The sequence below is a fragment of the Lingula anatina genome, chromosome 2, assembly GCF_051362555.1.
Source record: "Lingula anatina isolate TDL-2025a chromosome 2, LinAna3.0, whole genome shotgun sequence".
Classification (NCBI taxonomy): domain Eukaryota; kingdom Metazoa; phylum Brachiopoda; class Lingulata; order Lingulida; family Lingulidae; genus Lingula; species Lingula anatina.
The window spans coordinates 38,527,031-38,550,984 of NC_141768.1; the positions used below are offsets into that span (position 1 = coordinate 38,527,031).

Here is a 23,954-nt window from a genome sequence, read left to right on the forward strand (position 1 = left end):
CTGCATTGATAACGCAATTTCTCGCAGTCCCTCGTGGTTGCTATGATACAGCATTGCCGCCATCTTACAGTTGCGAGCACACAGGTTTCCGTCAACACGTGGAAATTTATTGAGGGGTTTTCGGCATTTTTCCCCGTTACCTCATAAAAACGGGGTGTGAAGTTTGTCTTCAATACCTGCTGCCTTTCCCTGTCCGTGAGGTAGTCTCTGACAGGACAGGAATACGCACCCAACGACCGGAAATCTCATTCCTACATGTAGGCCTACCAGTAGCTGTGACACCCCGGAAGATCAATCAAATTTACACAAGAACTGACTGCTGGTGAATCAGACAAATTAAAAATGGACCTTTTTAGCATGTTTGTGAAATTATATATTACCATTAGGGGCCACTCATTTCGTAGACAGCTTAAAGAAAAGTACCAAGAATCTGTGTCTGCATCTACGAAAGAAAAAGGATTGAGAAAGTCTCTCAAAAGGAAGAGTAGAATCACAGCTTGAATTATTACCTAGATTTTCAACAAACAGGCAGTATGATCTTGTGCATTTATAACATTTGGGTTTTTTCACTTCGCAATTAAGATCTTAATTAGAAATTTCATCTAGGTTTACATTAATTTTAATTAGTTATTTAAGAGTCAGATTTGTCGTATTAGTTTGGTAGAAAATAATACACCAGGTACCAAAATATGGCTTTCCGTTTTCAGTTACTGAAAAGCAGTCGTAATTCAAGAACTTATTATAAGTATTTATAATATTTGTTTTTTTCATTCAGCAACTATCTTTCATTTATATTTTGCTTTATTTTTCATTAAAAGTTACCCGTTTACAATATGAGATTAATTTCACCAATACTGATCTTATGCTAATAAAAAATACATATATTTGATATAAAAAATCTTCTTTTTATTTCTTTTCACTTCCTTTTTTTTTTTACACAACTTTAAATAATAAAAGATTTGACAAATAAGACGCATATCACTGCAAGAGGGTCAATGTCAAATGTGAGTATGAATTTTATCAGGATCAGATTTTTTAAACCTGTAGTTAGTGTATTCTGAGGTAATTGAATATGCAATTTCAATCAAGCAAGAAAAAACTGTCTAAACATATAATCCATGTTTTTTACATTTGATTTTTTTTTCATTATAAGATAGGAAATATAAAACAACTTGAGTACATTCCAATATTTATTATTATAAAAGTAAACATTAAAATTTTAAAATGCTTGTTACAAAGCTAGTGATGATGAATATACAATACATGTGCAGTTTTCTTGTCTTGTCTCTTTTTGTGAAAGTCATGGAGTTCTTTCCTATTTGTATCCAAGTAGTATTAACTTATTTATAAAAGGTATAAACTAATTTCTCATTGACCTATGTGAATTACTGTCCAAATGTTTAATTAGTGAGTCTCCTCTTGGGCAATGGTGCATTGTCCAATTTTAACTTTCCGGCATCTTGTGGAGAGAATCTGGAAGAGAATAAGAATGTTTTTATCACAAACTACTATAAATGACAATTGCCTTTTTTACTTCTACTTGGACATTTGAGCCACAGGTAAGCCTTATCAAATGCATCTCAAGATTCTACCTGTCAGGTAGATTTTCCCTCTAGTTAAATTTACTTCCCTTGTTAGACATGGACTTTCTAGATCATTATCAGCCAGGTAACTAAGACGTCTGGCCCTTTGATGATTTGATAAAGCCAGCTAGGTGCTATCCAAAGGCATGTCTCAGGATTATTTCAAAGATTTCAAGCACCTGATAACAAAATAATGCAATGTAGCAAGGCAATTACAGAGGTGAGACTCTTATCACAAATGTGATCAAGATCTACTTTTATGACCATTACCCGAGTAAATATAATCATGAACTTTGCATGTGTACATGTCCACATATACACTTTCACTATAAGACCAATGAGGGTGTTTGTCAATCGTCTTTATTCTGTTTAGGGAATCCAATTTAAAAATGAAAAACTTATTATTCTCAAACTGGAGCAGACTTTAGCCGGTCATGTGAATATACATATATACTTCAGAGTAGAGTTAATGTCAACTTTGATAAAAGGATATTAAAAGGCCCACAGGTGCGTTTTTTGTGTGTCATAATTGCATGGGTGGTGCCATATTGCAATGATAGCCCATATTAAGAGTTAAAAAAATAATTATTATCATTCTCAGACTGGAGCTGGCTGGAGCCGGTAATGTGTAAATATATATATATACTTTCGAGCAGTGTTAATGTCAACTTTGATAAAAGGATATTTAAAGAATCACAGTGTGGTGTCATATTGCTATGATAGCCCATATTGAGAGTCAAAAAAATAATAATTATCATTTTCAGACCAGAGCTGACTGTAGCCGGTAATGTGTAAATATATATATACTTTAGAGCAGTGTTAATGTCAACTTTGATAAAAGGATATTAAAAGGATCACAGGTGCGTTTTTGTGTGTCATAATTGCATGTGTTGTGCCATATTGCAATGATAGCCCATATTGAGAGTTATAAAAATAATAATTATCATTCTCAGACCGGAGCTGACTGTAGCCGGTAATGTGTAAATATATATATACTTCAGAGCAGTGTTAATGTCAACTTTGATAAAAGGATATTAAAAGGATCACAGGTGCGTTTTTGTGTGTCACAATTGCATGTGTGGTGCCATGTTGCAACGAGAGCCCATATTAAGAGTTTAAAATATTAATTATCATTCCATAATTCGGGCTCACTTAAGCAAGTAACATAAACCTATACATATAGTACACAGCGGTGTTGATGCCACCTTTATCTAAACCGTACGTAAAAAATACCAGACCTAAAACGATGTCGGCGAGTCGAATAAATCGGAGAGGAATTGCGTCATTTCAATTCAAAACACGATTTGAGGTTAAATTATTGCCGCATCTATGGCTAATTCTTTACATAGAGGTAAAATTTCGAGACTAGAAATATTTTTCTATCGGATCATAGCTAAAGACAAGTATTCGACACCGCAGTTGTACAATTTTAAACACTCATTTTACGGCAACAAACACGATTGCCTTCACCATATTGGGCATTTTGAATTCCTCCATGAACAAACATACCTTATTCTCATCTAGCATCCAAAATAGCAAAAGAAATTGTACTTACATTTTATCTCTATAAGTGTCTTGACTCATCCACCCGAACGTTTTCCTCGCGTTATCACCAGCTACCTGTCCAAATGACACAAAAAGTCATCAACAGCCGCGATATGCTCGCTACCTGTACGGGAGGCCACGTGATCCGAACGCACATCGTTTCGCGAAGAGCTCGCGCTAAGCCGATTATCCTTTGATCTTTCTCCGCGTTACTTGTCCTTCTCTATTTAGGTCCAAGATGGAAGCAAGCACTGACAACATATCCTAAAATCAATAGGCCCCTTCCTGGACCACCCCTCGCTTAGTTTCTAAGCTGGAGCTGGAGGCGAGAAGCCAATTAACATACGGAAATTAAACAAGAATGTTTGCTTGTGGATAGGGCACTCAACTGTGACTGTAAAAAAAAAAAAAAGGATGACATTTTAATAATGTTCTCACAACAGTTCTCACAGGTCACAGGGAAGCAACATCAACAATTTTCAAGCAATGAGACAATAACACAGGGCCATTTTGACGAAACAAATACATCAGTTTCAATTAGAGAGAAATAAACTGTAATTAATAAGTTTCAAGTATTTTATTTGTAAATGGTAAACACCCAAAGCTTCTGTTCCAGAGGTGATTGATTTTCAGTCACTCAAACACTCATTCAGTTGCAAAAGCAATCCATCAATGGGAACACTTAAATCAAGTTATCTGAGAAAAATTTACAAAAAAAGGGTTCTTCAAGTAGTAATTTGATGTCTAATACTTTCAAAGAACATTTTTTTCAGGTAGGTACAAGATTTCCAATTTCTCAAATCCCATACCAGACAGAAATCATCCCTCTTGTCAGCTTAGTGTTGCCACACTGATTGTAATTCCAATCCTATGTGACATCTAGACATGACATCTAAACGTTATACATTGTGCCAAATGACACTTCTTTTCCACAGTGACATGTTAAAGTACAAATCAATGTTCTATTCAACTGAAGTACATTACTCATGGGTTTTTTTATATATATACTGGAATGTTAATTCTTTTCAAAGTGTGAGAGTGCATAATATGCAATTAATTATTTCAAATTATCCCTTTTTGGTAGATTATGGAGGTCAATTCCTTAAAGAGAGGGCACTGGTATGGCAGGCTAAGTTATTCTTAATTTCCATCTATAAGCATCACCTTAGGGAAATTTAATATTGTCTGCTGTCTAGGCACAATCGCAAATGGAGTTTTGTTTCGTAAGGTGTAAGAAATAAGTACAAGGATACATTTTATGTTAAGGTCCCGTAATAAAAAGAACTAAAAACATTCCAATCAAGCAATCATTATTAAATAAAAAAAATTCTGAAACAAAACAAATCCTGCAACCTTGAAACAAAGAAAAACCCAACCACTCAGACCTGCAAGAATTCTGCAGTCAATATGTCATCACTCATGCTAAGAAAATGTTTAATTGTTTCCGTGCATAATTCAACCACCCTAGTGCAATACCTAAAAGTTAGGTGACCACACATGACTTCTCACACTTGCCACTACCCACATTGTTAGTCATAAACCACTGCGTGAGTGTTAATAGTGACAATATGAAAACACCTGGTGGGGAAAAAAAAACAGAAACATTCTTAGTAATAAGGCACTGATGGTGTGTTATTAAATAACAAATAAACACCAAGTTGTTCCATTAAGGAGCAATACCAACCCTGACGGCCCCATAATGTAGTTACATCCAACAATTAGTCCTGACGTCTGCTTCGAACCTTCAAATTAATGTGGAGTCATGGGTCATTTCTCTTTGTCATATATGGCAAAAGTACACTGTACCAAATGCCTTAATTTGTTCTTGTGCGATGCATGTCACAGAACTTACTTACTTGGTAATCTTTCATCATAAATGCAAGATTTTTTCCTTCAAATCTATTCATTTTGAAATAATAAGTACTATCTTATTAATGTTGATGAATTGATACGTTTTTTACCTTTATCTTAAAAATATGTAACTGTCACATACATAAACATTCCCATGTGGACATACATATTTACAAAAAATGAATAACAATCACTCTTGATAGCATTACATACTTGTCACTTACTTCACAATAACAAAATAACATGTCACATGCATTTGCCAAAACAATATTTCATATTCAGTTGTCAATATATTCATCACTTCTCCCTTTGGATACACTGGAATCTTGAAAGTGAAGATGCTTACCTTCTTGATGATTTACTGTGTCCTTCCCCTAATTCAGTTTTCCTCCTTTCTTCTACTTCTCTCTTGTTTCTTATGTCTTCTTTTCTTCGATATTCTTCTTCAGCACGTTTTCTGAAAGACACAATTACTCTGGTGAGAAAACATTGTTCATACAAATTTTCATAAGGTATCCTTTTACATCATTTACACTGCAGTCAAAACAATTCCAAAATTAAAATAACAAAACACTTATTACACCATTTAACTCAAGTGTGACTGGATAAAATATCAGTTTTTACTTTAAATCACTATGCACAAATCTACAGGGTATTTCCATGTCATGCAGACGAGTAATTCAAATGGCTCAAGAACAGCAGTTTCAATATCAAAGCCATCAGTGAAAAACAATGCTTTAATGAAAGGTAGAAAGCAGTGAGTAAAGCTATTCAAATTGAAATACTAACTTGGCAGCATCCTTCCTCAACTGTTCATGTTTCATTAACAACTTCTTCCTCTCCAGGAAAGTTTTGCGGACTCTATACCCTCGAAAATTGGACTGAAAGCACAACAGGGATATTAATATGCATAAAATATATCATGACAACAGGGGACTCTTAAAATAATATATAGACCAATGAGGGATATCACCCCCCTTTATTAGTTTAATAAGTACAAAGAAAAGATCACATCTCATAAATTTATCAACTGACTGGGGTTTTTTCTAGGTATTTTTTGTTATTTGTGGTCTTGACAGATTGCAAATAACAAAAGCAAGTATGCAACCAGTCAAAGTGTTAAAGCCAGGGAAAAATAGATAATTTAAAGCCCTATGTATAGGATATATTGATTCTAAAAGTGATTTTTCTTAAAGTCTAATTATCCAAAAAATTAGCCCAAATAATTAACACCTACATGAACAAGCACCAATTTTTAATGGATAGCGTACTGCCTTAATTTGTACCAGTGTTGCTGTACAAGCTCTCCATGTTAAACCTTGAGCAATTAGATGGTCTTTCTCTTGGCAGCAAATCTACATGATATTGAGCTTTCCAAGAAAGGTATATCTATCATTTTTTTCTCTTCCTGTGACAGCAGCAAAAATGTCAATAAATTTTCATTTTTATCTGTCAAATGTGCTCCTTCATTTTTATTGATGATATTTAAACTGGATTTTTACTTTGTAGGGTATTTTATTTGAGAAGGACAGTTGGTAAATGGCCTTGAGTGGACAAAATTTTTTGCCTAGGAATGTGCCTGAGAAGACACCAGCTTCCCGACTTTGAACAAATATAGATTAGACAAACTGGAGATAAAATAATTTTAAACACAGAATAATGATGAATACATGAGTGAAATATACAAAAAAAGAAATTACTTTAAAATATATATATTTACAGCATAAATTTATCTCCCTGTGTTGTTAACATGTAAATAAATTGGACATGTTTTACAAAGCTTGCCTTAAAAAAACATTTACAAATAACTGAAATACCATAATTATATTGCTTTCCTTCAAATGAAGTTAATGGATATTGGATACTGGTACAAAATCTATAACAATAATGCTAATGAAAAAAAACCTTTATAACAAAAACATCCTTTCTTAAATTGGCATGAAATCATTATTGATGGAACTGCTAATTCAGACATGCCTTACACTGCAAAACACTTATAAGCAATCAACCAACAACCTCAGAATAAAGTACCTGCTGTTGCCCAATAAAACCTGGATGACTACTTGATACAGCAACCATATGCATTGTCTTCCTGGTCAGACAGATTAAAGGTAATATACTTCAGAGTTTGAAGGGTTTGGTACTGCACTTGTAAAGATCCCATGGATAGTTTAAACTTGTGGGTTCTCTACATTAGACTATTTCTTAAAAACAATACAGAGAGGAAATTTCAAAATCTAATCAAAACTTCTTTATGAAATAAAAACTACTGAAAAACAGAAGTACATTTACAAATAAACTACTGAAAAAAACAAAAATTCCACCTAAAATCATCTCAGCAGTTTTTTAAAAGAGAGAAGGGCATTGTATTTAGTATTTAAATACAACACTATCAGCTAAGAGTGAATTAACTGCTCCTACAAAGAAGCAAGACGAGTGAGAAATGCTCATGAATTCATAGATTAAATCCTGATTGGACAAGACCTGGTACCCTGTCGTCTCTACGTAATTTTTATCCCTCCCCAAATAATTGAAAAGACAACCCATCACTCTCTCAGCAGAAGAGAATTGGAGACATCGAGCATAACGAAGAGATAACCCCGAGTGGATCTTTACACCAAACTGTAATCACTTGCCTTGAAATCAGATAAAAAGAAAACCATTACTCCTACATACTCTGGTGGTATTTCCTGAAAACCTTCCTACCTACACAGATTCATTCCACGGAAAAGATGGACGCCAAAAAAATTCCATTTAAATATCAAAATCATTCTGCCAATCAACGAGATCAGTATATGAGCAAAAATGTTCATTAGCTTGGTAGATTTTTACAATTATAGCAATTCATAAACAAAAATCTGTTGCTCAAGTCAATAACTGGCTTGCATAATTAAAATTTCCTGTCAGACAACCTACAATAAATCATGTTTTCTGGCAATGTTCACTAGCAAAGCAAATAAAGCTCATTCTGAATGTGAGGAAAAATTAAATTGCTCAAGAATCAGAGAAACACCAGTCATTAATGTTAAAAATACCTTTTTGTATTTTCCTAAGCAATGATACATTGTGTTAATAAGTTTTTGTACCTGTATTTTACAAGCAGCTAGTTCTTGTATTCCGTTGATAGACAATGCTCCTTGTTCAATCATAAACTGGGACACCTCACGATGCTCTCCCATCAACGCATAGTCCAGAGGAGTGTACCTGAAAGCAGAATATAAACATCAACAGTTACAGAACAATGCTGGCCTGTATGTTTTTACTTTTGATTTAATGTTTTCAAGAGACAGCAGAATGAGAAGTGAAATATGTGCAAAAACTTTCAGCCAGGGGTCTGGGACATAAAGTCCCCTATATATATATATATACACAGTCAGAGGAGCTCAGGGCATACCAGAATTCTGTGGAATTCTCTCAGCTCTGAAGAAATCTGACAAGCGAAAATAGCAATGATGTATTTTTATCATGTGCTTCTCTATCACAAAAACAGCAGGCGCTTTATGACTGAATAAGGTCATAGAGGATAGTGTAATCTTTCAGCAAAATAAACAGCTAATGACAGACTTAGGTGACAATGAAGAAAACCACAATAAAATAAGACATTATACTAATGTAACAACTAAGTTTTTTGTCTAAAACATAAAATATCAGAGAAACATTTTCCAAAACAGAGTTGACAAGAACCCCACAGAACCTGAATAATAGCTGCAATTCACAGAAAAAGTTGTTCTCCCTGCAATATCAGATATCAGGTTGTTTCAGCAAGTAATCAAATAATGACTGCCACCAATAATTCAATTACATTTCATGCTTTATCATTGTTCCAGTCACATCAGCACGAAGTGACTTCTTAGATCCTGCCACATATTATTAAGTGTTTCTGACACCAATCTGATGTCCATAACTCGCATCTAAACCAGGACTGCATCAGTATCTGCTTATTAAAAATAGTGAGTGGGAGTTTACCACTGGAAAATGACACTTCGAGATTGACTAAATTGCATTGTAATTATTTATGATTTACTTCAAAACCTTTTTCCCATATTCACCACCCCACCAAGAAATGTGCAAACAACGATCTAGAGATATCGCAGCATATATCAAATAAAATTGTTTTAAGAGAAACATCACAGAGTGCTATGACAGATCAGCACAAGCAGGAAAGGGAGGAGGTTCAGTTTTAAAGTCTAATTCCAAGTTATACTTTAGTTTTGATAAAAATGGGGCTAAATTTACTAAAATCAGTTGACTCACCCAGCTAGTTAGGGTACCAATCGACTATAGTGCTTTTTACACTTACAAGTAAACTGCCCTTAAAAAAAAAAAAAAAACTCAAGTGAACTGCGGTCAAAATCCACTTTCTTTGCATTCACACTGCTTAGGAGAACGATTGCTGTGAAATTAAATTGGCAGTGTGAATGGCCTTTATGTGATCCTCCAAAGCTGGTTTCCAACGTCAGGACAACCTGACACCCTGCTATCAATTTAAATGAAGCCTGTGCAATCTTTGATTTTACTGTATTGAATTCCTTGAGAAATCCATTGACATCGCTCACAACAGCCTCAGTATACTGATCAGATCTTAGAAGAAATAAGTACCAAAAAGTTAAATGTATTGACTTATCTCAAATTCTCCAGGCATATATCTGCCAGAACTTGAACACATCAATCTGCTGTAGTGAGGAGTCAGGAAAGTTCTATAGATTTATCATCAAGCATACAAACTGGTGTGAGATTTGATACATCACAGCAAGTCTAGGTAACATTGTAAATGACTGCCATGTTCTAAATAAGCCAAAACTGATAGTGAAGGCCTTTTGACTGGCAAAGGTTTCCTCTGGATAAAAATTTGACTTACATTCTATGACATTTCTCAAGTTGGATCAATTAAGAGGGTAAATAAGTCCGTTTTTTTTTTTTTTTTTAACTTTGAAATTTCTGGCTACATGCAGGGTAAAAGTTGAAAGAGGTAAGGGGGAAGTTGAGCCTGATATAAAATGGTCCAACTTGCCTAACACTGTGCACAGTGACATAAAAAGATGAGTAAATGCTGACTGGTTTTTAAGTGAGCATTAAACAGGTTATTACATGTAATATGTACGCGGGGAGTAATGTAGGAGTTTGAGAGAGCTTGACATTATCAAGCTTCATCCATTTCACACCCATTACAAGCCACAATTAATGAGGAAGCTGTATTGATCACCATGAGCAGAAAAACAAATAAAAGAGACGCATTCGCCATCAATAAATGTGAAAATTACTTATTAATGAAGACACTGAAACCCTGAAGATGAGGAAAATCCCAGGATACAACTGATTCCATTTAGATCCTGCCAACAACAAAGTGGTAATGCTACTGATGCAATGAACAATCCTATGGGAAACATGTTCTTGGGAAGAAGCGGCTTTTTGATGAGAGAAAACTCTGCCAGCAATTAATTCAATACTCCCAACTCGCACTCTCCCTCTCATATGGACCTATCAATTGTTATTGAACACTGAGAATGACATTAATGGCCAAACTTCATCTTAATGTATAAAGCAGACATAGGGTATCAAAATATTCTAAGAAGCACAAAAATGTGAATTTCTACAAGATATACAATTTACATCAATCTAAGGTGGCTTTAGGTATCAAACTCAATTTAAGGCATTGCAAAATATCATATCTGTAATTATCAAATACCCATAACCAACCCATCTGGGTAGAGAAATGTGCAAAGTTTTCATCCCAAATAGGGCAAATTGGTGTTCTACTCACCTGTCCTCAGTAAATTCCATGTGATTTGGGAAGGCATGGAATTCTAGTAGCAGTTTAACAGCGTCTAGATGTCCTTTACTACAAGCCCAGTGTAGAGCTGTCATACCCTAAACAAACAATTCACAATTATAAAACCATCAAACTTACCATGTCTGTCAAAACATATAATTTGATCCAAGGCAGGTAAATGTGAATATTCATGAATCAATAACAGATGAGGTAACTACTGTGATCTTTTCTGCCTAACTAAGATGGCTGCCAGCCTAGTAACCAAATCACTGCGATAAGGGGACTATACAGTCTCTAACACCCTCAATATGTAGTGAAATATTAGTGCCGGGCTGTAAGCCCTTTGTTCTCTTGTTTCAGAGACTGGTTTCGATTACAAGCACTCATAGAAAGGAACCTTTATTCTCTTCCAAAGAGTACAGCCCAAATAAAAATAAACAGCACCTTTTATGTGTACCTTTTCATGCAGAACAATAATCGCTAGTCATACATGTGTGCAAGAACCTTGGTTAGGGAAGGCCAAGGAACTTTAAAATGGGTCTCAAGCATTCATCATGATGCATTTGGCAGTTCATGAGAAAATCAATGTGTGCATTAGTCCGTTAATGATTTAGGAAGATAAATATTGGACAAATTACTGGCATCAATCTCTCTACTACCTGAGACTGAGATTGTTTCTAGGTAGTATCTTTAAGAGAATACATGTACGCTGGTTCTCATTCGAGGACTGGTTAAATGATCAATATCACAAGGTTCTTTTTTTTTTCTTAGCAATACATGACAAACACAAAAATAATTGTTTTGCTCAATATCAAAATGATCAGCAAATTTCATACAAAGTCCATCTGGAGCTCTATTTGTATTCCATTCATAGCTCTCTGTTTACTTTGAAAATATAGTATAAAAGGATAGTTCCAATATAAAAAATTCTAGTCCCACATCAAAATACCTTTCCAAAACATATATTAATTTACACTTAACTATTCAATGCCACCATTTACAAATTTAATGGATAGAAGTCTGATATCAAAAGTACAGGCTTTGGCTGTAATGGTATAAAGTGTAAATAAAGATCTGAATGTGTTAGTTGTGACACATTGCTGATTCACTGATCCCAAAGCAATCCCAGTGTATTAGAACTTAGAATGAGAATTTTGAGAAATTTTTTGCCCCTTTCACCCTTTTTTTCCTTTTGTGATGGAAAGCTATAACTCAAATATCTTATAAATATTCACATGATGTTCAATATTTTCAACAAATACATATCAATTCCATTGGCAATTCCAGTAGAAATCATTTCAGCAAAGCACAAAAAATTTTCAAATTTTTATCTTTCCGAATGAGTACCACTGCGTGTTCTATTAAGACGTGTTTCAATTTAGCTAATGATAGACAGTTAAGGCACAGGTGCCAGATATACAAGGGCAAAATATTATCTTTTTTCTACCGTGCAGGACTCCAAACAATCTCTCTGATTATATTCCTCTTATTCAGTGTACCAAGACTAGAGAGAGAAATATGCCCTTATGCCATGATGGGGGATAAAAAACATTTTTGTGCAATTTTCAAAATTGATGTCCTGACTTATTAGTAATAAATCATCCATGAAATTCCCCAATCGGTAGGCAACCATATGAATAGTGATTGGTAATGCACACATAACATGACTATTGGCAATACACACAGTATCCAGTCAGCCTTTGTGGGCTAAATTAGTCTGGCAATTATAAAAGCTCCTTGAACTTATGACTTAATCATATGTCATTGGGCTAATGCCAAGAACAATTATTCTGAAACTACTATATCATGTTGCAGATGATAAATTGCACTAAAAAAGGGGGGGCATAGAGAACACAGGATTTGGAATATTAGTTAGTAATGACAAATGAAAAATTGCCACATTCATTATCATTTTATGTCTTTGATTTTTAGAATCAATCTGTGCAGCATAGCATGTTTTGTGTTTCTTAATTAAATATCCTAAACACTGAATAAGAACTTCAACAATGTTGTAGATGATAAATTACACTCAAGAAGGGCAAAAGAACACAGGGTTTGGAAAATCAACCTGTAATGACAAGAGGAAATTGTGACATTCATCATCAATTTACCACTCTGATTTTTAGACTCAATCTGTGCAGTGCAGCATGTTTTGTGTCCTTTAATTCAATACATTAAATACTGAATGAGAAACGGGCCAGATTATAACACAAACTAAATAATAGAATATCATATGGTGCTTCTTTCTTATATTTTTTTTTATCTTATAGAACACATCCTGAGGAATATCATCAAAATCTTTGACCTATACTAGACATATCTTAACAGCAACAAACAGGAAGAGGAAAGATAATGTAGCTTTATGAGTATTGTAATTCTCAGAAGGTATCACCCACCTCATTGTCCTGTGCATTTGGATCTGCCTGGTTTTCTATTAACACTGACATACAGTTCACATAACCACCATAGGCAGCACACTGCAAGGGTGTACGCCTGAAATGAATGACATTAATAACATAAAATACATATGAAAATCCCATAATCTTTAAAAGAACAATGTATAAAGTGCTTAAAAGAGCATACAACTGAAATTTCTCTTCATGCGAATATGATTCATTAAACTGATTACATGATATTATCCTTAGAAGAAAACTTTTCACACCAAGTTAGCTGTACTTTGAGAGATAGAAAATTTAACAGCCTGGCTATTTCATACACCCCATTTCCATAGATTTTTAGATCGATCTATCCCTGTGGGGAGTCTCACTAGATTACTGTCAGCTTGGCCGGCTTAAGCGTCTGTCCCGCCTACTAAAAGCTGTAAAGGGGTAATTAACTATGGTGCCCGCTCAGCTGACTGCAATTTAGCGTGAACCCCCAGGGAGTTAGGTCGATCTAAATCTTAATCTTTAGATCGATCTAAATCTCTGGGAAAGCACCCATAGAGAGTCACGTATGCAGAGCCCCTATGCTGGACAAAGCCAATTAAATAACTAAACAGCAGGAAGCAAACTTATGATGAACTTGTAGTAAATCCCACTGTGGAGTAATGGCACGTAAGGATGTCCCAAAGTGGATGGGGGTACACTGGATCAGTTAAGTATACTGCTTGATGTGAAATGGACCTAATAATAATCATCCAGCTATCTATAAGGAAGTTATCTCTATATCTCAACTTCAGAAGCCATATCCCACTCACCCAGAGTGATCTCTGATGTTGGGATCAATACCATACTTGATCACAGTCTGACAGATGTAGGCATGACCACCAAGAGCAGCCCTGGAACCAAAACATAATTATGGAAATAAAATTATAAAGATAAGAATGTACATATTTTGCATACAAATAACATTCATTTATGAAAACATTCACCATGTCATAATGTTACCCCTTTTTTAACTGTGGATAAGAATAGACATTCATATATTCTATATTCAATATTGTGGCAGAATTCCTCACAAAATATGAAACTGTTGAAACGAAAAATAATTTCACAAAATCTGTAAGTCATTTCTGGTACAAGATACAAAATAGGTTAGCAACTGGCAGCATACCAGTGCAATGGAGATCTCCCATCCTGATCATAAATTTCTACTTTGGCACCATAGTCAATCAGTGTTTGGACCACATCTGTGTGTCCCATCTCGCATGCACGAAATAACGGGGTGTGCTTCACCAAGTCCTCTGCATCTATGGGGGCTTTGTACTCCAGCAACAGATTCACTGTGGTCACATGGCCTGATAGAGCAGCAGCGTGCATTGCTGTAAGAAGAAAATAAATATAGATGAAACAAAATTAAGGTAAAAATATGAAAACTGGTCAATAGAGAGCCATTGGATAATTATACAAATTTTATCTTCCCCTTCTGAAACATTTTCCTTTCATACCATTTTACTTTAAAAGATAATAAAAATGCACTTCTTCTGAACTATTGTAGAAACAGAGACCCCTATTAGAGGTCCACATATTTCACAAATTGTAATATACAGGGAAAATAATGTGAATTGACCTAACTCATTGATATTTATATAAAATGAAATCAACCCTTGCCTACCTTTTTTTTTTTTTTGTTAAGGGGGCAGGGGCTTTAATGATGTATATTGTAATTTCATAAATTGTATCAATCTATAAATTTTACAAATCTTATCATGCTCTGTATAATCTTAAAGCTCATAAAAAGACATACCAGTTCCTCCATTTTTATCCACCTGCTGTAGGTCAGCCCCATACTTGATAAAGACCTTGATCACATCATCTGCTCCCTTTCCCGAGGCCCACATGAAAGCTGTTCTTCTTTCAACATCAGGCTCATCAGTCACACCCTTGTGACGCAGGAACACTTCCACTGTATCCTATAGTTAAAAGAAATCACACATTTTCATCATAACTGACAAGGTGTTGTATTCGAATGATACCTTTAACTGAAATTTGATATATCTATCTTATAATTATAAATTGAAAATAAAATGAATTAATAATCAGCTGGCACGTAAAATCAGCCAAAGCTTTACACACATACAGTTGTGCCTTATCATGTTACCTACCGCAAAGTTGTTTTGTGCTGCATAGTGGAGAGGAGTGGCGCCATTAGAATCTGAACTGGCATAATCAGCCTTCTTTGACAGAAGAAGCTCCACAATTTTTGAATGACCTGTAACAAATTGTCCACGTTATAAAATGATTGTGTAATTCTTGTTCTCTTTTTGGCAATCTTAATATAGCTAAAATAACTGTTTGGAAAAAAAACAATTTAAGTAACACAGAAATAAGTGATAAATCATTTAATTAACCCCATGAGACAGTCTCAATATAATTTCACTATCACAAATACTGTATGCGAAAGCCATAGCAATCAAAACATCATTAAATGAGGTGAAGGTGTAACATCTTAAACATGTTCCCATAAATTTATTTCTTCTAAATGCTTCACCTAATACTGCTGCCCAATGCAGAGGCGTCCTGAACATGTTGTCTAAGGCAGAAACATTGCACTTCTCAAGGGAGATCTGAAAGCATGACAAATTGTTCCTAGCATTACACAAACTGCAAACCAATTTCAACCTACTGAGACAAAAACTTTAAGAAATTGGTTTCAAGTAGCAATACATCATGCAAACAATCACCTAGCTTATATAAAATCTATGAGGTGATTAGTGTTTACTGCCAAGATATTCAATTACAAAGAGGAAGTGACATTTCAAACAGGCACAGAAATATATGTACATAAGACATCAGTCTTACCAAAGCATCAACCACAGCATAGTTTCCATCTGCCACTGCCAAATGTAGTGCTGTTCTTCCCTCATAATCCTGCCAGTTGATGACACTCCCTGCCATGTCCTGCAAACATAACAAAACATCATCAAAGCTTACGCCTGAGTACTACACCATAGCTTACACTGATCAACTCTTCCATCACCTGAATTCACAGTTACTTACTTAAATGTTTTCAAACACTATAGCAGAATATTATCAACTGTTGACCAAAAGAAAAAAATAAAAATAAAAACATCTCACAGAGTTGGGTTTACTACCAATACTTACTAAGAGTAAGTTAACACAGCTGACAGCTTCAGCATCTCTACTGCTAGCTGCCCAGTGGAGGGGTGTCTTGCCTTCAACATCAGGAATACCAATGTTTGCATCCTGGGAAGTGAAAGGTGCAATTGTTGGAAAGTTCAATGTTTTGAGGTAAATTAGTACTCACTTTGATAATGATGATATGAAATGGACAACATTTTCAAAACAAAAGTCAATTCTTAGAAAAAAAATATTTAAATAAGGGACAACCTTACTGAATTTCTGAATTTTTATCTTCATTTTTTGAGCTTTAATGACACACCAAAAACTTTACTTAAGAGAGATATCCATCTGTATAACTAATAGATTAAATATGCAATTAATAGACCCTAAAATGCAAAATATATAAATTAACAAAAATCAAACTCATGAACAAACCTGCTTTATAAGCATCTTGATGTGCTCTAGATTTCCATAAGATGCACTCCAGTGAAGAGCTGTCCTCTGTGAGAAAAAAAAAAACATTATAAACCACAAAATCCCACATTCAAATCAGTGAGTGAAAAATAAATCTTAATGATGAAGTGTACAATCTTCATGTTTTTAAAAAATATATTTGGGTGCAGGCTATTTAGTTTTATCTTCTGGTTTTTAATATTTGAGAAGCCACATGTCAATTTTTAGGCTATTGTAATGAAGATAAGAGTTCCATTCCTTAAAAATTTTGAAACTATTTCTTTGCACCAATTTTTATGACATATGTAACAAAGCTCTAACAAATGCTACCACAACCCAATAGAAGTAAAGTAGCAGAACACTGTGTAGTATACAACTATTACTAACTGGGTAAAAATAAATAAAGAAATAAATCATTTCTAAAGAGACTTAGACTGGGTTCCCATACCCAGATCGATCTAACAAGATCGATCCATCTCCAAGGAGTTTCTCGCTGAGCGGCTTAGATGCCTGGCACACCTACTGAAGCTGCTAAACGATAATTAATTACCCCTTAGCAGCTTCAGTAGGCGTGGCGGTTGACTGCAATTTAGCAAGAATCTCCTCGGAGATAGATCGATCCACAGTTAGTACGACAGGGTTTAGGAATGGTCCCCAAATATATTTTACCTATAGGGCATGTGGTTTACACCTTTCATCAAAGGGCCTTGCTCACATGACTGACTCATCCATGTGAGCTTACCATACCTTATTTTTGTCCTGGTCATCTACCTCTCCAGGTGCCACTTGCTTCAAGAGCAGGGCCAAACATTTTGGAGACTTGTGTCGTGTGCACAGGTGAAGGGCAGTTTGACCTTCATTGTCCTTTTCCTTCCAGTTGGCATTTTTGGATAACAGCAGCTTCATGCATCGGAAGTTGCCCTAAATGATAGAACAGCAAAGATAATGTTTCATTGGACAACCATCTTAAAAGATTATAGAACCTTTAAATCATTTTTTTTGCAGCAACCCTGCCATTCATCAAAATGACTCCCACTTATATTCATGAAATAAGAAATTTCTTAAAGACGGTCAACAGTCTGATATCCAGGGGCAGATACAAGTCATCTTCTGGTTCTTCCGGAAGACAGTCAAAATTTTTAAGTTTACATTGACGGGCATCTTATTTTTTCTTTCAGAAGACAGTCAAAAATGGAGGATGAATCAACAAAGATAATTTTGAAGACTGTCAGATAATATCTCTGGATCCGCCCCTGATATCTAATCAAACAGTCTAAACTCCAAACTTGCTTCGTGTGCTCTAAGTTGAACCTACACAACATATTAATAAACCACTGTTGTCTTGAGTTACCTTATGAGCTGCCCAGTGTAAGGCTGATCTCCCTCCCTTGTCCTTCTTGTCCAGGTGAGCTCCAGCTTTTAACAACAACTCTGCACAGTCCAGTCTATCTGCCAGCACACAGAACATTAGAGGAGTACGGCCAAACTGATCTCCTGTGTCTATATCCTTTGCATTGGCTGGAAGCATAGAGCAAAATACCTTACTCATTCTGATTTAATATCATCTTGCCATGAAAAATGGCTGACAAAGTGGGCAATACTTCTGAATAAGAGATTGAGCACATGATAATGATTTCATTTTTTATTTTTTGATGAAAAATTGGGAATTTTACAAATAGTGTATTTTTTTCAAGTCAAGTCAAGTTTCTTAAAATTGGAAAATTCCCAAATCATCACGAGCTATAGAATCAAAACTAAAAATTTGGCTACCTTATAGTTTTATTCTGTATATTAAAAGCACCACAAACACCACACAGAAATATATATTTTTAATGATTCAAAAATTATGTGTCAGAAAGATAGATAACTTTTCCCCATTGAAAAGATTGAGTCATTACTGTACATTTTTTAGTGTCCAAAAAGTATATACTTACTTCCTTACACTTAAATCAAAATATATTTAAAACAACCATTATCACTTAAAGCTAAGACAATCTTGTGTACATACAAGTTAGTAATCTTGCTAGGGTAGCCTTGTCCCCATTCACTGCAGCAGCATGCATTTTAGTTGTCGAGCCCTCGGGCTGCACTGGGCTGGAGCGGTCAAATGGCCCAGCAGCCATCTATGACATAAAATATTCAACATAACAGTAAACTAAAGCAACTGAAAGCATTATTTTAAACCACACATCTCGTTTACATTCCCTTGAGATGCGTAAAATAGTCACAAAGTCATAAAATAGTCTGTAATCCATATTTTACAAAGTAAAGATTTAAAGATCAAAATGTTATGGGCCCATTCCATGTATCACCTGAACCATTTCTTTAATTTTTTCTGTCAAATGTGTCCCTGCCCTCATATCACACACAAAAACTTTTGCAGACTAAATCTACTGATAATAAAAAAAAAGTAAATATACTCACTTTTTGCAAATGTTCACTAGCTATTACGGCTACTTCAAAGAGAGGCTGAAAATAAAGATGTACAGTACACAAATAGTAAGTCAACAACACTGTACATTGCACGAGAAGATATGCAAAATGTAATCTTAATACCACTGGATATTATAATTGCATACCTTTCTAATCGCCCCTGTTTGTACTGCTTCATGCTGACTTCCCCCCTCCTCCTCCTCTTCCAACATCTCCTCCTGGTATACAGGAGCAACTCGGGTGTTTTTTGACAGACAGAGACCATGACGGGACATAGCAACTGATCCACCCGACACACAAGGCAATGGACTGACCAAACCCTTCTAACCTTTCCTCAGTCACCCTCTGTCATGTCTTAAGAAAATGCCCTTGTACTTCTAACATAGATCGAACAAGTACAAACAAACACAGTTCTCCCCAACAATTTTCCTGAAGTTTTCATTCAGACACTACTCGCCTCGTTTTCACGACAATGACCTTGGCCTACTTTTATTCACCACTGAAGTTCTTTCTTTCTTGTGTGTGTGTTAATACAGTGTAACCACAGGTACTTACTTAGCACTTACTGCTCGAGCCATTTTAACAGACCAAGATTTATTTAATGGCTAAATAAATGCTGTCTATTTATATAAAATGGTGATAATTCTTTATATCTTTCTCTTTGTGAGAAGTGATGAAGTTACTATAAACCACGTAAAATACCAAAAAAGTACGTGAATTTGCAGTTTTACAGTATGTTAGCAACCACGTAATCTATACACACATAATGCATTACCATTGATCACAAATAAACATCTACAATGTATCAAAATGTATTTCTATCAGTTATTCAGTACAGGTAATATTAATGTGTGCACTAGCTGTCACTTGTTAAACTTGTGGAAAAAAAAATAATATCAACAGAAGAAATGCACCATGTATAACAAAGACAGTATACAAATTATACAAAACTTAAATGTATTAATCTTCATATTTAATATCAAAAATACAATATAGTTGACATTTGATTATGTGTAATGTGTTATTATATTGAAATGGTGTGCAAACCAATATTTTATACACAATTCAATTCGAAGCACAAAAAATTCTTAAAATGTTGGCAAACATTCATTTCACAGTCTACTAGTTTTGACAAGGAGCAGGAATTTGAAATTATCAATATTTGTGACAACGAAATAAAAGAATTCAATGGTCAATATATGGTGACTGGTGAATGTCAGCTATTAAGTAAATATACACTGTATGCCTTATTTGATTCTCATAATAACCTTTAGAAAAGTAAGACGAAACTTATATCTAATAAATAACTTCAATTTAGTCATGGAATTTATCACTGATCCCATCCACAGCAGATTAGAATGTCTGACCATTCAAATAAAGTTATCCTATATACACCCATGGGGTGTTTTAAAGATTTTGCCAAAGATGCTTGCCTCAGGCTACAACCTAATTTCTTTTTTAATTCACTCTACTTGATGATCAGGCTATTAAAGTAACATAAAGGATATGGGAGCTCTTTGTGGTTTTTACTGTAAGACTAGAATGATTTTCTTTATCCCTTCACTTATTGATGATGACTAATGTAATCATCATTACTGTCTTTTTTTTTTTTTTTTTTTTTTTTTGCTCACCATGTTTGGAGCATAAAAAAGGCACTGTAAAGGTTTAGATGTCACTTTGCTTTGCAAGATCATTTTGTCATTTAATCTGAGAGAGAAATGAATCTTTGCAGTGAAAATCTAGTATCCATCAACTCATTATTTTACAGTTACATTTCTGTACTGCATCATCTATTTAATGTGCACAATGATCTGCACATTTGATACATGTACTCTGTATTAGCTTCATGTCTGACAAGAAGTTGTTAGCATTTTGATTGTGAAAAAAAAAGACAGCACTTTCAGTTTACTCCACGCATTGAGAGGAAAAAAAATCAATTAACAGTAATTACTAAATCTTTTCAATTGGGGAAAATTGTGAATTTTATAGATATTGTATTTTTAAGTCATATTGTTTTAAATTACAACTTTCATATTGAATGGTTGCAGCAAAATTAAAATGCAGGCTACTTTATTGTTCTTTTCTGCAGTAAAAGCAACACAAATGTTCTAAAATATAATTTTGTGTTTATAATTATGTATCTGAATGTGTGAGCATTTTTGACCATTGAAAAAATTGAGTAATATGGTAATAATTGCTGATGTTAGCAGGGCCATAGATGAGGAACTTGCCTTTTGAAACTCCCTTATATTTGTTTTTCTGATAAAGTTGGCCTCAGGGAGATTGTCCACAACTTTCCACAGGGAGTCATTTGCCATAGTGAGTAGAGGAATTTTACCAGCACTAAGTTTTCATCATTAAGTCTTGCAAATCCACTTTGCACAGAATACATTTCCTGCCAATCAGATTTTTCTTGAAACCAGTGCTTAACCCATTTGGATTCAATGTTTTATACCTTTTCTAATTAAATAATCCACTTCTAAATAACTAGCCAGTCATTATACAACGGCCATATCTTCCTGTACACTACGGAAGGATATACCATCTTCAGATAATTTTATATGAAGTATTTTATTATTTTTAAGGTCTAAATCAGGAAAGGTAAGAAGTTTTGTGGGAAATTTACAAATTATAGTGAAATATGACTTTGGGACATTTTCAAATGTAGATCCTATATACCTTTCACAATCTGTTCATAGTTTGTTTTTGAGAAAATGTCAAGTCAAGTGATCACAGTGCTTATTTCTTTTAACAGAAATAGCCACACAGGAGGGAGATAACCAAATATATATATCTTCCATGGTTTGGGTTAAGATGTGTTAATTCTGTCAAGTCTGTCTTCAGAGATGAACCAAGGCAGAGGAACAATAGATGAGTAGAATTGATTTTCTGTGTTGTAGCACACCGTTGAAAAACTATACTAGTTCCAGTAGATCACATTGTCAAGGGGATGTGCTTATAATGTAGCCTACATGTACATGTACTGTACCAGCTCCTCATCTTGACACTTCATGATCATTTTTATAGTTATATACCTTTTCAGGTAATATGGTCATTTTACACTTGCTCTGAGAACTATATATAGCAATAGTTTAGTATGTGCAAATACGTACCGTTTGTTTTTCAAAAAACGCCCTAAAATTAATTAATTATAACAAGCCACAGAAATATTTATGAATTGGAATGTGTTTGAATATCTCTAATGGTTCATAATGGATAACAATACTGAAATTAACTCAGAATTGTCAAAAGTTATACTTCTAATAGTAATAACATGTATTTAGCGCTATTTAAAGAAGCGGCAAAATAGACCAAAACCATTATAATAGTGGGTCTACACAGATCGGATATGTTTCTTTATATTGTTCTTGGCTTACAAAACGATCGTGCTCCTGGTAATGCCCAATATTGTACATAACTGTACTTTATAACCCCCTTTTTAGTTATCATAACATATATCATCTAAGGCGATTTTAAGGGTCAGTGCTTCCGTTTAAGTCTGTATCACACATGTATATTTTATGTTATCGTCACTTAATTATAATTCCACAATCAATTGTCTGTACACAACTAACACAGAAGATAACCTACCTATCACTTGATTAATTACTTAAGGGTGTCTTCCCGTTATTTCCGCTGAAAATCGACCCGGCCATTACCATACACCTTCAGGTAGTTTTGTTGTTAGGGAGAATATCGATTTCACGCACAATTAATCGTTACTGTAAATAATAGAATAAAAGGCAGTTTCTATTGGCTAAGCAACCGAGCCAACAATGTAAGACATAATGTCATTGGATAATTAGCAATATTGCAGCAGGTGCGTCTTTGTAAGAGCTCAACCCCAGAAAATGTAGTTTTGTGACATTTGACGCATCGATTAACGTGCTGAATGGATAAAACTGTTACACTACCAGTTTCCTTACGATAAAATTCGTGTTTTTTGTGCCTGCACTTTATTTGCTTCTAACTTTATTTGCCTCGGTCGTTTTCCAAATTACACCCGTAAATGAATAAAACACTTTAAACTGACCAATTTGTAAAATAGGCCTGTCAAAACTGAAAAGATGGGAATCGGAGTCGATAGAAAAAGTTTTGTTTTTTAACGAGCATAGCAGCTAAGTTTCACGGTAAGTCGGTGTTTAATATTATTATTTTATCATATTTTATTATATTCATTTTTTATATTTTTAAAGATAATTTTTAAAAACACGATGTGGAAGATTCAAGTGCATAAAACAACATCATGAAGGGGTTTCCTGGGTCAATTGTAAATTTCTCCCACTTACCAAACCAATACCTAATGCATTTTCCACCAAAAAAGGGGGTGAAAAATGATTTCCTCGAAATTGGGGTCGGTTGCACTCGTTAAATAACTTATTATAAATAACTTGACAAAAACCTTGGAACTACGATGATATTAAGTAATTAATATGTTTCAGATGTGACTAAAACTCACCTCTCTCCTATCAGTTGGCCTCTGCTATTTCCAGTCTTTAAGACTCTGGCTGGCCAAATTGCACTTTACAAAGTTTGTTTTTAAAGTTGGCTTACGCTTCTCCCTCAACTATCAGTTATAGATATGACACTAGAGTATGGCTGTACATGAAGTGTATGTACAACCCCTTGATTAGATTAGGTTATGTTGATTGAACTCGATAAAAAATAATGATCCGGCTCACCCAACTTGCATTATATTGACGTTGCAGTATTGACGTTGCTTGACGGAATTAAAGGAGACAGCAGCCTACCATTTTATGCATAAGAACATTTTGTTGATTTTTTTTTTCTTTA

General features: G+C 34.6%; 1 protein-coding gene and 1 long non-coding RNA gene across 3 annotated transcripts in view; both read right to left on the minus strand.

The window, feature by feature from the left end:
- The window catches only part of LOC106152190 (uncharacterized), a 34,983-nt gene extending 12,122 nt beyond the window's left edge, over nucleotides 1-22,861 (minus strand). Inside the window, exons 1-18 of one of the 2 annotated variants that reach the window (XM_024075268.2) lie at nucleotides 22,752-22,861; nucleotides 19,152-19,196; nucleotides 18,736-18,850; nucleotides 18,079-18,245; nucleotides 17,475-17,648; nucleotides 16,710-16,775; nucleotides 16,296-16,397; nucleotides 15,993-16,091; nucleotides 15,682-15,757; nucleotides 15,296-15,402; nucleotides 14,938-15,103; nucleotides 14,305-14,512; nucleotides 13,949-14,029; nucleotides 13,146-13,242; nucleotides 10,741-10,847; nucleotides 8,066-8,183; nucleotides 5,769-5,860; nucleotides 5,326-5,436 (exon numbers count right to left, since the gene is read on the minus strand). In XM_024075268.2, the coding sequence (XP_023931036.2) occupies nucleotides 5,326-5,436; nucleotides 5,769-5,860; nucleotides 8,066-8,183; nucleotides 10,741-10,847; nucleotides 13,146-13,242; nucleotides 13,949-14,029; nucleotides 14,305-14,512; nucleotides 14,938-15,103; nucleotides 15,296-15,402; nucleotides 15,682-15,757; nucleotides 15,993-16,091; nucleotides 16,296-16,397; nucleotides 16,710-16,775; nucleotides 17,475-17,648; nucleotides 18,079-18,245; nucleotides 18,736-18,850 (1,886 nt within the window). In that variant the 5' untranslated portion in view covers nucleotides 19,152-19,196; nucleotides 22,752-22,861. Of the gene's footprint in view, nucleotides 1-5,325; nucleotides 5,437-5,768; nucleotides 5,861-8,065; nucleotides 8,184-10,740; nucleotides 10,848-13,145; nucleotides 13,243-13,948; nucleotides 14,030-14,304; nucleotides 14,513-14,937; nucleotides 15,104-15,295; nucleotides 15,403-15,681; nucleotides 15,758-15,992; nucleotides 16,092-16,295; nucleotides 16,398-16,709; nucleotides 16,776-17,474; nucleotides 17,649-18,078; nucleotides 18,246-18,735; nucleotides 18,851-19,151; nucleotides 19,197-19,306; nucleotides 19,652-22,751 lie in introns of those variants that run through there. The other variant, XM_024075267.2, reaches the window with a different exon arrangement.
- Nucleotides 1,178-4,806, minus strand: LOC147763683 (uncharacterized). Its single transcript, XR_015333291.1, has 2 exons — nucleotides 3,139-4,806; nucleotides 1,178-1,473 (listed from the first exon to the last, which is right to left on the minus strand). It is a non-coding gene; the product is annotated as an uncharacterized LOC147763683 (long non-coding RNA).
- Nucleotides 22,862-23,954: the final 1,093 nt, after the last annotated feature.